Below are 17,445 nucleotides of genomic sequence, written 5' to 3' on the forward strand. Positions count from 1 at the left end.
TTTTCAGTCTCTCGGTCCCTGCTTTGATGCACCTGTACTGACCTCGCCTTCTGGATGATAGCGGGGTGAACAGGCAGTGGCTTGGGTGGTTGTTGTCCTTGATGATCTTTATGGCCTTCCTGTGACATCGGGTGGTGTAGGTGTCCTGGAGGGCAGGTAGTTTGCCCCTGGTGATGCGTTCTGCAGACCTCACTACCCTCTGGAGAGCCTTACGGTTGTGGGCGGAGCAGTTGCCGTACCAGGCGGTGATACAGCCCGACAGGATGCTCTCGATTGTGCATCTGTAGAAGTTTGTGAGTGCTTTTGGTGACAAGCCGAATTTCTTCAGCCTCCTGAGGTTGAAGAGGCGCTGCTGCGCCTTCTTCACAACGCTGTCTGTGTGGGTGGACCAGTTCAGTTTGTCCGTGATGTGTACACCGAGGAACTTAAAACTTTCCACCTTCTCCACTACTGACCCGTCGATGTGGATAGGGGGGTGCTCCCTCTGCTGTTTCCTGAAGTCCACAATCATCTCCTTTGTTTTGTTGACGTTGAGTATGAGGTTATTTTCCTGACACCACACTCCGAGGGCCCTCACCTCCTCCCTGTAGGCCGTCTCGTCGTTGTTGGTGATCAAGCCTACCACTGTAGTGTCATCCGCAAACTTGATGATTGAGTTGGAGGCGTGCATGGCCACGCAGTCGTGGGTGAACAGGGAGTACAGGAGAGGGCTCAGAACGCACCCTTGTGGGGCCCCAGTGTTGAGGATCAGCGGGGTGGAGATGTTGTTACCTACCCTCACCACCTGGGGGCGGCCCGTCAGGAAGTCCAGGACCCAGTTGCACAGGGCGGGGTCGAGACCCAGGGTCTCGAGCTTGATGACGAGTTTGGAGGGTACTATGGTGTTAAATGCTGAGCTGTAATCGATGAACAGCATTCTCACATGGGTATTCCTCTTGTCCAGATGGGTTAGGGCAGTGTGCAGTGTGGTTGCGATTGCGTCGTCTGTGGACCTATTGGGTCGGTAAGCAAATTGGAGTGGGTCTAGGGTGTCCGGTAGGGTGGAGGTGATATGGTCCTTGACTAGTCTCTCAAAGCACTTCATGATGACGGAAGTGAGTGCTACGGGGCGGTAGTCGTTTAGCTCAGTTACCTTAGCTTTCTTGGGAACAGGAACAATGGTGGCCCTCTTGAAGCATGTGGGAACAGCAGACTGGGATAAGGATTGATTGAATATGTCCGTAAACACACCAGCCAGCTGGTCTGCGCATGCTCTGAGGACGCGGCTGGGAATGCCGTCTGGGCCTGCAGCCTTGCGAGGGTTAACACGTTTAAATGTTTTACTCACCTCGGCTGCAGTGAAGGAGAGCCCGCAGGTTTTGGTAGGGGGCCGTGTCAGTGGCACTGTATTGTCCTCAAAGCGGGCAAAAAAGTTGTTTAGCCTGTCTGGGAGCAAGACATCCTGGTCCTCGACGGGGCTGGTTTTCTTTTTGTAATCCGTGATTGACTGTAGACCCTGCCACATACCTCTTGTGTCTGAGCTGTTGAATTTCGACTCGATTTTGTCTCTGTACTGAGACTTGGCCTGTTTGATTGCCTTGCGGAGAGAATAGCTACACTGTTTGTATTCGGTCATGCTTCCGGTCACCTTGCCCTGGTTAAAAGCAGTGGTTCGCGCTTTCAGTTTCACGCGAATGCTGCCGTCAATCCACGGTTTCTGGTTTGGGAATGTTTTTATCGTTGCTGTGGGTACGACATCGTCAATGCACTTCCTAATGAACTCGCTCACCGAATCAGCATATTCGTCAATATTGTTGTTGGACGCGATGCGGAACATATTCCAATCTGCGTGATCGAAGCAGTCTTGAAGCGTGGATTCAGATTGGTCGGACCAGCGTTGAACAGACCTGAGCGCGGGAGCTTGTAGTTTTAATTTCTGTTTGTAGGCTGGAATCAACAAAATGGAGTCGTGGTCAGCTTTTCCGAAAGGGGGGCGGGGGAGGGCCTTATAAGCGTCGCGGAAATTAGTGTAACAATGGTCTAGTGTTTTTCCAGCCCTGGTAGCACAATCGATATGCTGATAGAATTTAGGGAGTTTTGTTTTTAGATTAGCCTTGTTAAAATCCCCAGCTACGATGAATGCAGCCTCAGGGTGTGTGGTTTCCAGTTTACAAAGAGTCAGATAAAGTTCGTTCAGGGCCATCGATGTGTCTGCTTGGGGGGGAATGTATACGGCTGTGATTATGATTGACGAGAATTCCCTTGGTAGATAATGCGGTCGACATTTGATTGTGAGGAGTTCTAGATCAGGTGAACAGAACGACTTGAGTTCTTGTGTGTTGTTATGATGATCACACCACTTCTCGTTAATCATAAGGCATACCCCCCCGCCCCTCTTCTTACCGGAAAGATGTTTGTTTCTGTCGGCGCGATGCATGAAGAAACCAGCTGGCTGCACCGACTCCGTTAGCGTCCCTTGAGTTAGCCATGTTTCCGTGAAGCAGAGCACGTTGCAATCCCTGATGTCTCTCTGGAATGCTACCCGTGCTCGGATTTCATCAACCTTATTGTCAAGAGACTGGACATTGGCGAGTAGTATGCTAGGGAGTGGAGCGCGATGTGCCCGTCTCCGAAGCCTGACCACGAGACCGCCACGTTTTCCCCTTTTTCGGCGTCGCACAGGGTCGCCGGCTGGGATCAGATCCATTGTATTGTGTGGAAGGCAAGACACTGGATCCGTTTCGGGAAAGTCATATTCCTGGTAGGAACGATGATGAGTTGACGTTAATCGTATATTCAGTAGTTCCTCCCGACTGTATGTAATGAAACCTAAGATTACCCGGGGTACCGATGTAAGAAATAACACGTAAAAAAACAAAATACTGCATATTTTCCAAGGAACGCGAAGCGAGGCAGCCATCTCTTTCCGGCGCCGGAGATAGCCTAGACTATGGATCATTAAGGACTTCAAGGAGAGCGGTTCAATTGTTGTGAAGAAGGCTTCAGGGCGCCCAAGAAAGTCCAGTAAGCGCCAGGACCGTCTCCTAAAGTTGATTCAGCTGCGGGATCGGTGCACCACCTGTACAGAGCTTGCTCAGGAATGGCAGCAGGCAGGTGTGATTGCATCTGAACGCACAGTGAGGTAAAGACTTTGAGGATGGCCTGGTGTCAAGAAGGGCAGCAAAGAAGCCCCTTCTCTCCAGGAAAAACATCAGGGACAGACTGATATTCTGCAAAGGTACAGGGATTGGACTGCTGAGGACTGGGGTAAAGTCATTTTCTCTGATGAATCCCCTTTCCGATTGTTTGGGGCATCCGTAAAAAAGCTTGTCTGGCGATACCATCAGTCCTGTGTCATGCCAACAGTAAAGCATCCTGAGACCATTCATGTGTGGGTTTGCTTCTCAGCCAAGGGAGTGGGCTCACTCACAATTTAGCCTAAGAACACACCCATGAATAAAGAATGGTACCAACACATCCTCCGAGAGCAACTTCTCCCAACCATCCAGGAACAGTTTGGTGACGAACAATGCCTTTTCCAGCATGATGGAGCACCTAAGGCAAAAGTGATAACTAAGTGGCTCGGGGAACAAAACATCGATTTTTTGGGTCCATGGCCAGGAAACTCCCCAGACCTTAATCCCATTGAGAACTTGTGGTCAATCCTCAAGAGGCGGGTGGACAAACAAAAACACACAAATTCTGCCAAACTCCAAGCATTGATTATGCAAAAATGGGCTGCCATCAGTCAGGATGTGGCCCAGAAGTTAATTGACAGCATGCCAGAGCGGATTGCAAAGGTCTTGCAAAAGAAGGGTCAACACTGCAAATATTGACTCTTTGCATCAACTTCATGTAATTGTCAATAAAAGCCTTTGACAGTTATGAAATGCTTGTACTTATACTTCAGTATTCCATAGTAACATCTGACAAAAATATCTAAAGACACTGAAGCAGCAAACTTTGTGAAAATTTATATTTGTGTCGTTCTCAAAACTTTTGGCCACGACTGTAGTGTCCTGTCCAGGGGGTGTACTCGTATATATTGAGATTCTCTCTCTGTCTCTCTCTCTGTCTCTCTCTCTCTCTGTCTCTCTCTCTGTCTCTCTCTCTGTCTCTCTCTCTCTCTCTCTCTCTCTCTCTCTCTCTCTCTCCTCTCTCTCTCTCTCTCTCTCTCTCTCTCTCTCTCTCTGTCTGTCTGTCTGTCTGTCTGTCTGTCTGTCTGTCTGTCTGTCTGTCTGTCTGTCTGTCTGTCTGTCTGTCTGTCTGTCTGTCTGTCTGTCTGTCTGTCTGTCTGTCTGTCTGTCTGTCTGTCTGTCTGTCTGTCTGTCTGTCTCTCTCTCTCTCTCTCTGTCTCTCTCTCTCTCTGTCTCTCTCTGTCTCTCTCTGTCTCTGTCTCTCTATAAAACATTTTGAATAATGAAATAAAAACAGCCTCTCTTTTGCTTTCTTCACCCGTCTGAAAATATTTTTTCCAAAATAAAAGCTCAAATGATGTGTAGTTTCTGCCATTCTTCAGGCTGAATGTGTTATTTCCCTGCAGAGTGGAACTGCAGCTCCAATTCCGAATGAAGACTCCAAAAAGCCTGAGTTCTCAATGCTTGATTTCCTGAAGAGTAAGTCCTCTATAGACAGACTGACACACACACACACACACACACTCTCTGGCAGACATCAGCCATTGGCTGAACGACTAACACACTTGGACCCATTTGTAAATATTGCTGACAGGCATGATTACAACAACACAGCTTAAGCTTCCCAACGTTAGGAGATGTAGTCACTGTTGTTGGTACCGGTCCCTCTGACCATTGTTTTGAGAAACTAGTTTTTTACACTTGTATTGTGTGTTTTATAGGATTTCACAGAGAGCCTGCCTGGTAGCTACAGTATTTCTTAGTGAACTGACTCATTTATTTGTGTGTGTGTGTATGTGTGACTGTCTGTCCTCTGTTCCTCTCTCCCCAGTGTTCCCCAAGCTGTTTGTCCGTCTGCTCCTCAGTCCTCTGTTCCTGCTGTTGGTTCTGTCTCAGTGCTGTTTCTCTTCAGTCATCGCTGGCCTCGCCACCTTCCTCAACAAGTTCCTGGAGAGACAGTACAGCACGACCACCGCTTACAGCAACCTCCTCATAGGTCAGTACAACACTACAGCCTCCTCATAGGTCAGTACAGCACGACCACCGCTTACAGCAACCTCCTCATAGGTCAGTACAACACTACAGCTTCCTCATAGGTCAGTACAGCACGACCACCGCTTACAGCAACCTCCTCATAGGTCAGTACAACACTACTGTCTCCTCATAGGTCAGTACAACACTACAGCCTCCTCATAGGTCAGTACAGCACCACTGTCTCCTCATAGGTCAGTACAGCACCACTGTCTCCTCATAGGTCAGTACAGCACCACTGCCTCCTCATAGGTCAGTACAGCACCACTGTCTCCTTATAGGTCAGTACAGCACCACTGTCTCCTCATAGGTCAGTACAGCACCACTGCCTCCTCATAGGTCAGTACAGCACCACTGCCTCCTCATAGGTCAGTACAGCACCACTGTCTCCTCATAGGTCAGTACAGCACCACTGTCTCCTCATAGGTCAGTACAGCACCACTGTCTCCTCATAGGTCAGTACAGCACCACTGTCTCCTCATAGGTCAGTACAGCACCACTGTCTCCTCATAGGTCAGTACAGCACCACTGTCTCCTCATAGGTCAGTACAGCACCACTGTCTCCTCATAGGTCAGTACAGCACCACTGTCTCCTCATAGGTCAGTACAGCACCACTGTCTCCTCATAGGTCAGTACAGCACCACTGTCTCCTCATAGGTCAGTACAACACTACTGTCTCCTCATAGGTCAGTACAGCACCACTGTCTCCTCATAGGTCAGTACAGCACCACTGTCTCCTCATAGGTCAGTACAGCACCACTGTCTCCTCATAGGTCAGTACAGCACCACTGTCTCCTCATAGGTCAGTACAGCACCACTGCCTCCTCATAGGTCAGTACAGCACCACTGTCTCCTCATAGGTCAGTACAGCACCACTGTCTCCTCATAGGTCAGTACAGCACCACTGTCTCCTCATAGGTCAGTACAGAACACTACTGTCTCCTCATAGGTCAGTACAGAACACTACTGTCTCCTCATAGGTCAGTACAGAACACTACTGTCTCCTCATAGGTCAGTACAGCACCACTGTCTCCTCATAGGTCAGTACAGCACCACTGTCTCCTCATAGGTCAGTACAGAACACTACTGTCTCCTCATAGGTCAGTACAACACACACGACATTTAACCTTTATTAAACTAGACAAGTCAGACAAGCCAAACCCGGGCGACGCTGGGCCAATTGTACGCCGCCCTATGGGACTCCCAATCACAGCCGGATGTGATGCAGCCTGGATTCAAACCAGGGTCTGTAGTGACACCTCTTGCACTGAGTTGTAGTGTCTTAGACCGCTGCGCCACTCAGGAGCCCAAAATACTCACCACACAGACAAACAGACAAACAGACAAACAGACAAACAGACACACAGACACACAGACAAACAGACAAACAGACACACAGACAAACAGAGACACACAGACAAACAGAGACACACAGACAAACAGAGACACACAGACAAACAGAGACACACAGACAAACAGAGACACACAGACAAACAGAGACACACAGACAAACAGAGACACACAGACAAACAGAGACACACAGACAAACAGAGACACACAGACAAACAGAGACACACAGACAAACAGAGACACACAGACAAACAGAGACAAACAGAGACACACACACACACACACACACACACACACACACACACACACACACATTTTAAATACTTTATGTGAATCCATAAAATCACACCACTGTTGAGAAGGATTCACACATGGAAACATAAAAGCACCCTCTTCTCCAGACAGAAAGCACCCTCTTCTCCAGACAGAAAGCACCCTCTTCTCCAGACAGAAAGCACCCTCTTCTCCAGAAAGCATACAGCTCTTCTCCAGACAGCTCTTCTCCAGACAGCTCTTCTCCAGACAGCTCTTCTCCAGACAGCTCTTCTCCAGACAGCTCTTCTCCAGACAGCAGACAGCTCTTCTCCAGACAGCTCTTCTCCAGACAGCAGACAGCTCTTCTCCAGACAGCAAGCACCCTCTTCTCCAGACAGCAAGGCTGCCTATGACAGCTGACAGAGCAGAACCTCGTTAGCTGCTTTGTCCTATGCAGGCCTGCGTACACACACACACACTATGTTGAACAGAGGAGCTAGTATGTCTGTATCTTTATTGATAAACTATAGATGCGGTAAAGAGGTCAATCGAAACTCGACCAAAACAATGGAATTGACATGGGGGGGGGGGCATCTTGAATCTCCTCATTGCTTCCCAGCTAAATTAAAATACTCCTGGCCTAAGGTGGATCAAACCCTGGATCAAACTACCACGTGTGTTCACAGTGTCTGTGTCGACCGCTCTGTGGCGGAAGTTGTAGAATCTTACCACAAACATTTGTGAATAATCACCAGCGGTGGAAATAATATGGCAACATAACTGGACTAACAAACTGACTGACCTTTCCAGGAACTGTATGGGTAGAAGCAGCAGATCATTTCATATTCTTTAGCCTTTAGCCTTTATCCTTTAGCCTTTATCCTTTAGCCTTTATCCTTTAGCCTTTATCCTTTAGCCTTTATCCTTTAGCCTTTAGCCAAACACATTTATTCAGTTGAGTCCACGTTATTAACGTTAGCTGCTGGCTACATGATTCCAGCAATCTAGCCAGCTAATGTCAGCCAGCCAGCTATCTAGCTACGCTACTAAAGCTAATGTTAGTAGTTTTGTGAGCTAGCTATAGATCGGATCATAGAGGACGACTTAAACTGCTTTTATTAACACATACAGTGCCTTCAGAAAGTATTCATACCCCATGACGTATTCCACATTTTGTTGAGTTACAGCTGTGTTTGAAAGTTACTGCTCGACTGAGGGACCTTACAGATAATTGTATGTGTTGGGGTACAAAGATGAGGCAGTCGTTCAAAAATCCTGTTTAACACTATTATTGCACACAGAGTGAGTCCATTTTTACTCCTGAAATGATTTGGGCTTGCCATAACAAAGGGGTTGAATATTTATTGACTCAAGACATTTCAGCTTTTCATTTTGAAAACATGATTACCATGGCTTGCGAAAGTATTCACCCACCTTGGCATTTTTCCTATTTTGTTGCTTTACAACCTGCAATTAAAATAGATTTTGGGGGGGTTTGTATAATTTGATTTACATAACATGCCTACCATTTTGAAGTATGAAACAATTGTGAAATTGTGAAACAAACAAAAAATCGGAAAACTTGAGCCTGCATAACTAATCACCCCCCCAAAAGTCAATACTTTGTAGAGCCACCTTTTGCAGCAATTACAGCTGCAAGTCTCTTGGGGTATGTCTCTATAAGCTTGGCACATCTAGCCACTGGGATTTTTGCCCATTCTTCAAGGCAAAACTGCTCCAGCTCCTTCAAGATCGATGGGTTCCGCTGGTGTACAGCAATCTTTAAGTCATACCACAGATTCTCAATTGGATTGAGTTCTGAGCTTTGACTAGGCCATCCCAAGGCATTTAAATGTTTCCCCTTACTGCTTTAGCAGTATGCTTAGGGACCTCTGTCCCAGTCTCAAATCTCTGGAAGACTGAAACAGATTTCCCCCAAAAAATATCCCTGTACTTAGCGCCAATTATCCTTCCTTCAAATTCTGACCAGTTTCCCAGTCCCTGTCGATGAAAAACATCCCCACAGTGAAGCATGGTGGTGGCAGCCTCATGCTGTGGGGATGATTTTCTCGGGGTGATGAAGGGTGTTGGGTTTGCGCCAGACATTGCGTTTTCCTTGATGGCCAAAACGCTCAATTTTAGCCTCATCTGACCAGAGTACCTTCTTCCATATGTTTGGGGAGTCTCTCACATGCCTTTTGGCGTACACCAAACGTGTTTGCTTATTTTTTTCTTTAAGCAATGGCTTTTTTCTGGCCACTCTTCCATAAAGCCCAGCTCTGTGGAGTGTACGGCTTAAAGTGGTCCTATTGACAGATACTCCAATCTCCACTGTGGAGCTTTGCAGCTCCTTCAGGGTTATCTTTGGTCTCCTTGTTGCCTCTCTGATTAATGCCCTCCTTGCCTGGTCCGTGAGTTTTGGTGGGCGGCCCTCTCTTGCCAGGTCTGTTGTGGTGCCATATTCTTTCCATTTTTTAATAATGTATTTAATGGTGCTCTGTGGGATGTTCAAAGATTCTGATATTTTTTATAACCCAACCCTGATCTGTACTTCTCCACAACTTTGTCCCTGACCTGTTTGGAGAGCTCCTTGGTCTTCATGGTGCCGCTTGCTTGGTGTTGCCCCTTGCTTTGTGGTGTTGCAGACTCTGGGGCCTTTCAGAACAGGTGTATATATACTGAGATGTGACACTTAGATTGCGCACAGGTGGACTTTATTTAACTAATTATGTGACTTCTGAAGGTAATTGGTTGCATCAGATCTTATTTAGGGACTTCATAGCAAAGGGGGTGAATTGCACGCTCCACTTATTAAATTATTATTATTATTTTTTTTTTTCTTCATTTCACTTCACCAATTGGGACAATTTTGTGTATGTTCATTACATGAAATACAAATACAAATCAATTTAAATTACAGATTGTAATGGAACAAAAGGAAAAACACCAAGTGGGATGAATACTTTAGCAAGGCACTGTACACTTTGAATTGATGGGGTATTGTGTGTAGGCCAATGACAAACGAATCTACCTTTCAGTCGGTAACACAGCAAAATGTGTAAAAAGTAAATGGGTGTGAATGTGAAGAGACTGTAGCTACCTTGTTTTCCATAAAAAATGGTGTTCGCTCTCATGAGGAAGGCAGGCAGGAGTCAAACAACGAGGTGCAGGTGCAACCAAAAATAGTTGTTGAGAGGCGCGGTTGACAAGTTAACCCACCTATCACAGCGAGCGTGGGGGGGGGGGGGGGGTTACCGTGTGAAATCCCAGGTTGTATTCACTAGACAAAACAAAATGGGCTGAAATTTGGGGTAGTACTACGTCAACTTGTTCAGTGAGAAACGACTGCTTTCTTTTCCATTGCAGTTTTTTTTCCTACGTTTTATTTTCTATGACGTGAACTAATAAATGTCTGGTGAAACGCGTTTGGTGCTGCTGCTTTTGAAAATGGTATGGCGGCGCCATACCAGATTGAAAAGTACTGGGGCAAATGCTGTCTCGCTACACGTTTTCCTGCGGCTCTGCTCTGGGTACCAGTGTACAATGTAAAAGCTGAACAGAGACTGGCAACCAGGCTAGCGTTTGTATGCCTGAGACAATAAAGTTGATCTTATCTTTTAGTGAAGTGAGTTCTCTAAGTACTCTTTCATACTATCTCTGTCTTTGTAGTTCTGTATGTAGAGATCGATACACCACACAGATACAAAGAAACAGTATACAGTTACATACTGTGGAGAAAGTATTTAAATCTGTTCTGCTCTCAAAATCTTGTCTTCTCCCTCAGGTGCGGTGAACCTTCCGTCCGTTGCCGTGGGGATGCTGGTGGGTGGAGTCATCATGAAGAGGACAGGTCTCTCTCTGAAGACCATCCCTCGTTTCTCTGTCGCCATGCTCACCATCTCTGTCCTCCTCATCATCCCTCTCTTCTTCATGGGCTGTCCCACACAGAGGGTGGCGGAGGTCAACTTCACACCCCAGGGGTGAGTCAGAGAAGGGATCTGCATCTTTGCCAAACAGTTACATATTTGGAGGGCCTTGTCCTGACTGATTGGGCCTTGTCCTGACTGATTGGGCCATGTCCTGGCTGATTGGGACATGTCCTGGCTGTTTGGTACATGTCCTGGCTGATTGGGCCATGTCCTGGTTGATTGGGCCATGTCCTGGTTGATTGGGCCATGTCCTGGTTGATTGGGCCATGTCCTGGCTGATTGGGCCATGTCCTGGCTGATTGGGACATGTCCTGGTTGATTGGGCCATGTCCTGGCTGATTGGGCCATTTCCTGGTTGATTGGGCCATGTCCTGGCTGATTGGGCCATGTCCTGGTTGATTGGGCCATGTCCTGGTTGATTGGGCCATGTCCTGGTTGATTGGGCCATGTCCTGGTTGATTGGGCCATGTCCTGGTTGATTGGGCCATGTCCTGGCTGATTGGGCCATGTCCTGGTTGATTGGGCCATGTCCTGGCTGATTGGGCCATGTCCTGGTTGATTGGGCCATGTCCTGGTTGATTGGGCCATGTCCTGGTTGATTGGGCCATGTCCTGGTTGATTGGGCCATGTCCTGGTTAATTTTGCCCTGCCCTGGCTGATTGGGCCATGTCCTGGCTGATTGGGCCCTGTCTTGGCTGATTGGGCCCTGTCTTGGCTGATTGGGCCCTGTCTTGGCTGATTGGGCCATGTCCTGGCTGATTGGGCCATGTCTTGACTGATTTGGCTGTTGTTGATGTTGTTTGTAGTTTGTCATTTTGGAGATGCAGTGTTACTGTCTCTGTAGTTTGACAGTTGATATTTTGTAGGTTTTTAATTCACAGAGTTCTAGGGAGGTCATGAGGACTAGAGGACAGAAGCATTTTAATTCATTGTACAAAAAAAGAGTCTGGTGAAACACTTGCACAAGCCCATCAGTTACAGTATTGTCAGGTCTTGAGGACATTGAACTTAATTTAGCTTACCTTTTGATATTACACAAGCGAACATACGGAGCCTTTGTAGAAGACAACGTTAATTAACTAGCCACTTGTGGACACTAAGACAAAGGCTACTGTTTGGCGCTGTGCCACTGGTGAACCCAAACAACTAGGGATGTTGTTACTAAAGTACAACACCAAACAGAGGCTAATGAACAACATATAACAATAACAGGAACTCTGGTCTTTACCCCATAACCCCATAACCCCATATCTCGGTTGTCTTCTGTTATGTGGTTTGGCACTGAGCTCTACTGATGAACTTAACTCACCCAGAACTCTACTGATGAGCTTAACTCACCCAGAACTCTACTGATGAACTTAACTCACCCAGAACTCTGCTGATGAACTTAACTCACCCAGAACTCTACTGATGAACTTAACTCACCCAGAACTCTACTGATGAGCTTAACTCACCCAGAGCTCTACTGATGAACTTAACTCACCCAGAACTCTACTGATGAGCTTAACTCACCCAGAACTCTGCTGATGAACTTAACTCACCCAGAACTCTACTGATGAACTTAACTCACCCAGAACTCTACTGATGAACTTAACTCACCCAGAACTCTGCTGTGATCCCATAACCCTTATTTAAACGTGGAAATGCCCTTTTCACACTACTGAGCTGAGCTGAGCCAAGCCTAGCTAGCCCTGTACTCATCTGGCCTGCTTAGGCATTTTTTTTATATTTTTTTATTTCACCTTTATTTAACCAGGTAGGCTAGTTGAGAACAAGTTCTCATTTACAACTGCGACCTGGCCAAGATAAAGCAAAGCAGTGTGAACAGACAACCATACAGAGTTGCACATGGAGTAAACAATAAACAAGTCAATAACACAGTAGTTTTTGTCTATATACATTGTGTGCAAAAGGCATGAGGTAGGCAATAAATAGGCCATAGGAGCGAATAATTACAATTTAGCAGATTAACACTGGAGTGATAAATCATCAGATGATCATGTGCAAGTAGAGATACTGGTGTGCAAAAGAGCAGAAAAGTAAATAAGTAAAAACAGTAAGGGGATGATGTAGGTAAATTGGGTGGGCTGTTTACAGATGGACTATGTACAGCTGCAGCGATCGGTTAGCTGCTCAGATAGCAGATGTTTAAAGTTGGTGAGGGAAATAAAAGTCTCCAACTTCAGCGATTTTTGCAATTCGTTAGGCATCCACCATAGTTGCTGAAACCGTGCTGGAAAGGTCAACATGAAAAGACAATATCTGAGCCAGCTCAGCACAATAATGTGGAAAAATGGTATAACTCTATTGTGACACCCTAACCCATTCTCTAAACATCTTCTCCCCTCCCACAGGTCTCTGGCAACCTGTTATTCCAACTGCTCCTGTCCTGCTAACGCCTTTAATCCAGTGTGTGGATCTGACAACATCGAGTACCTGTCTCCCTGCCACGCAGGCTGCAAAGAGTACACCAAAGACTCCAAGAACAAATTCAGGGTTCTGGTAGGTGGCCATTTAATCTCAGGCTTCTGATGAGTGCGCATTCATCTGCTTTGATTGCAGAAAGATAAGTCAAAATTAAGTTAGGGAAGTAATATGGCATAACTGAACCAATGGTAATGTTACAGATGTAGGATCTTAATTTGATCACCCAGTAAATGTCCTGTACAGCAGGAAATGCAAACTTGTAGTGTAAAGTACTACTTAAGTCATTTTTGGGGGTATCTGTACTTTACTATTTATATTTTTGACAACTTTAACTTCACTACATTCCTAAAGAAAATAATGTACTTTTTACTCCATACATTTTCCCTGACACCCAAACGTACTCGTTACATTTTGAGTGCTTAGCAGGACAGGAATAAGGTCTAATTAACACACTTATCCAGAGAACATCCCTGGTCATCCCTACTGCCTCTGATCTGGAGGACTCACTAAACAGAGAACATCCCTGGTCATCCCTACTGCCTCTGATCTGGCAGACTCACTAAACAGAGAACATCCCAGGTCATCCCTACTGCCTCTGATCTGGTGGACTCACTAAACAGAGAACATCCCTGGTCATCCCGTAGGTCTCTGATCTGGTGGACTCACTAAACAGAGAACATCCCTGGTCATCCCTACTGCCTCTGATCTGGAGGACTCACTAAACAGAGAACATCCCTGGTCATCCCCACTGCCTCTGATCTGGAGGACTCACTAAACAGAGAACATCCCTGGTCATCCCTACTGCCTCTGATCTGGAGGACTCACTAAACAGAGAACATCCCTGGTCATCCCTACTGCCTCTGATCTGGAGGACTCACTAAACAGAGAACACCCCTGGTCATCCCTACTGCCTCTGATCTGGAGGACTCACTAAACAGAGAACATCCCTGGTCATCCCTACTGCCTCTGATCTGGTGGACTCACTAAACAGAGAACATCCCTGGTCATCCCTACTGCCTCTGATCTGGTGGACTCACTAAACAGAGAACATCCCTGGTCATCCCTACTGCCTCTGATCTGGTGGACTCACTAAACAGAGAACACCCCTGGTCATCCCTACTGCCTCTGATCTGGTGGACTCACTAAACAGAGAACATCCCTGGTCATCCCTACTGCCTCTGATCTGGAGGACTCACTAAACAGAGAACATCCCTGGTCATCCCTACTGCCTCTGATCTGGTGGACTCACTAAACAGAGAACATCCCTGGTCATCCCTACTGCCTCTGATCTGGTGGACTCACTAAACAGAGAACATCCCTGGTCGTCCCTACTGCCTCTGATCTGGTGGACTCACTAAACAGAGAACATCCCTGGTCGTCCCTACTGCCTCTGATCTGGAGGACTCACTAAACAGAGAACATCCCTGGTCATCCCTACTGCCTCTGATCTGGAGGACTCACTAAACAGAGAACATCCCTGGTCATCCCTACTGCCTCTGATCTGGTGGACTCACTAAACAGAGAACATCCCTGGTCATCCCTACTGCCTCTAATCTGGTGGACTCACTAAAAACATACTTTGTTTGTTAATTATGTCTAAATTAGTGTTGAAGTATGCCCCTGCCTATCCGTAAATTAAGAAAACAAGAAATGGTGCCATCTTTATTGCTTAATATAAGGAATTTTAAATGATTTATACTTTTACTTTTGATACTTAAGTATATTAAAAACCAAATACTTTTAGACTTTTACTCAAGTAGTATTTTACTGGGTGACTTTCACTTTCACTTGAGTCATTTTCTATTAAGGTATCTTTACTTTTACTCAAGTATGACAATTGGATACTTTTTTCACTACCGATTGTAGTGTATTCAAGGTTTAAAAAAGCTTCTAAAGTTTCCACTTATAAATGTCAGACTTGATTTGCCCTAACCAAAAAATGTATCAACCCCCTTACAAAAATGTCCATTAATTATAATCCACAAAATAGTTCACATTTCCTGTTACTGCAGGGCCATGTCCTGGTATGTTCCTACTGTAAGAAACGGGTCAAATTAAGATCCTACATCTGTAAGGTCTAAATCTTCAACGGGTTAAACTGATTAAACCCAGTCTAGGAGTCTTTGGTCAGCAAGGCAGCCAGCCAGACATATCGCTATGTGTCTGACTGTGCTACAGTCTCTCTACCTACAGTGCAGCTACACGATACGGATGGTTAACAATCAATGGCCCGGTCCGATCCGTCTGTAATCAGCCCTGGGACACAGGAAGTGTTTTAAGTGGAGATAAACCACGTGTAGATGTTGCAGTAGTAGAGTAATCCACAAGTAAAAGGACTGTTGCAAGGCTCATAGTTAAATTGACTTAGTGTATATACAATAGTCAATGCATGGCCATTATGTTGACTAGTTGAAATTAGTTAGTCTTCAATTCAGACCAAGAGTTAACTGTAGTTAACGTTAATTACAGAACTTTGAAATTAGTACAGGGTATCGATCGTTCACAATTTAGCCGTTGTCTTAATTGAAAACAAGTCATTTTGTACAATTTGCTTCTTGAATCTGAGAAATGTATGGCATACTGTATATGTTGTCTATCTTTTATATATTGACACTGGTGTCTCCTGTGTTCTTCTTCTGCTGTAGGAGTACACAGACTGTGTCTGTACAGCTGACAGCCAGGGTAGTGGTGGGGGTACTGCCCGCCCCGGACCATGCCCCAACCAATGTCCTCACTTCCTGCTTCCTGTCATGTTCCTCATCTCTCTGGCCGGGTTGATCGCCTCTCTAACACACAACCCCATCTATATGATGGTCCTCAGGTAACCTCTCTCTCTCTAACACACAACCCCATCTATATGATGGTCCTCAGGTAACCTCTCTAACACACAACCCCATCTATATGATGGTCCTCAGGTAACCTCTCTAACACACAACCCCATCTATATGATGGTCCTCAGGTAACCTCTCTAACACACAACCCCATCTATATGATGGTCCTCAGGTAACCTCTCTCTAACACACAACCCCATCTATATGATGGTCCTCAGGTAACCTCTCTCTCTCTAACACACAACCCCATCTATATGATGGTCCTCAGGTAACCTCTCTCTCTCTGACACACAACCCCATCTATATGATGGTCCTCAGGTAACCTCTCTCTCTCTAACACACAACCCCATCTATATGATGGTCCTCAGGTAACCTCTCTCTCTCTAACACACAACCCCATCTATATGATGGTCCTCAGGTAACCTCTCTCTCTCTGACACACAACCCCATCTATATGATGGTCCTCAGGTAACCTCTCTCTCTCTAACACACAACCCCATCTATATGATGGTCCTCAGGTAACCTCTCTCTCTCTAACACACAGCCCCATCTATATGATGGTCCTCAGGTAACCTCTCTCTCTAACACACAACCCCATCTATATGATGGTCCTCAGGTAACCTCTCTCTCTCTAACACACAACCCCATCTATATGATGGTCCTCAGGTAACCTCTCTCTCCCTAACACACAACCCCATCTATATGATGGTCCTCAGGTAACCTCTCTCTCTCTGACACACAACCCCATCTATATGATGGTCCTCAGGTAACCTCTCTCTCTCTGAATCTATCTGATTCCATATGTGTTATTTCATAGTGTTGATGTCTTCACTATTATTCTACAATGTAGAAAATAGTAAAAAATTAAGAAAAACCCTTGAATGAGTAGGTGTGTCCAAACTTTTGACTGGTACTGAATATATGATGGTCCTCAGCTAAATAATGGCTGGATAAAGTGTAATTTCATTTAATTGTTCATTATAATTTGATTTGATGTGGAATACTCCTCATAAGTAGCACAAAGACCATAGAGAAGAAAACAATGAACATGTTTAACATATTTAACATATTTAAGCTAAAACATTATAATTCTTTTTTTTTTTTTTTTTATGTAATCTATCTTTCTTTGCTTGAATTGTTTCAGAACTGTTCCCCATGAAGACAAATCCTTTGCCATAGGAGTCCAGTTTCTGCTCATGAGAGTGCTTGGTGAGTGTCCTCTTTTAGATGTCTTCTTTATAAAGACAGATGTTGCTAAAACAACACACAATGGAATATAATGATATATCAAATCCACCGCTCCAGGATATGACCCGTCTTCTAGGATATGACCCGGCTTTATCATCCGTCAATGTAGTGTTACAGTGCCCTCTAGTGGATGACAACTGATGTGAACTATATTGAAATGCCGTTATTTTCTAAGAACAGTGTTAATGTTTAGAGTTATGTCTAAGATAATGTCCATATTATTGTATTATAATAGCCTGGTTACCAGCCCTGTTCAA

General features: G+C 45.6%; 1 protein-coding gene across 1 annotated transcript in view; it reads left to right on the forward strand.

The window, feature by feature from the left end:
* Nucleotides 1-17,445, forward strand: part of LOC139541668 (solute carrier organic anion transporter family member 2A1-like) — a 61,336-nt gene that overhangs the window by 41,564 nt on the left and 2,327 nt on the right. The window contains exons 7-12 of the mRNA XM_071346585.1: nucleotides 4,523-4,595; nucleotides 4,948-5,112; nucleotides 10,538-10,733; nucleotides 13,037-13,184; nucleotides 15,755-15,930; nucleotides 17,085-17,149. Coding sequence (XP_071202686.1) covers nucleotides 4,523-4,595; nucleotides 4,948-5,112; nucleotides 10,538-10,733; nucleotides 13,037-13,184; nucleotides 15,755-15,930; nucleotides 17,085-17,149 — 823 coding nt within the window. The remainder of the gene's footprint in view (nucleotides 1-4,522; nucleotides 4,596-4,947; nucleotides 5,113-10,537; nucleotides 10,734-13,036; nucleotides 13,185-15,754; nucleotides 15,931-17,084; nucleotides 17,150-17,445) is intronic.

Source organism: Salvelinus alpinus, chromosome 16 (genome assembly GCF_045679555.1).
Source record: "Salvelinus alpinus chromosome 16, SLU_Salpinus.1, whole genome shotgun sequence".
In the NCBI taxonomy this organism is placed as follows: domain Eukaryota; kingdom Metazoa; phylum Chordata; class Actinopteri; order Salmoniformes; family Salmonidae; genus Salvelinus; species Salvelinus alpinus.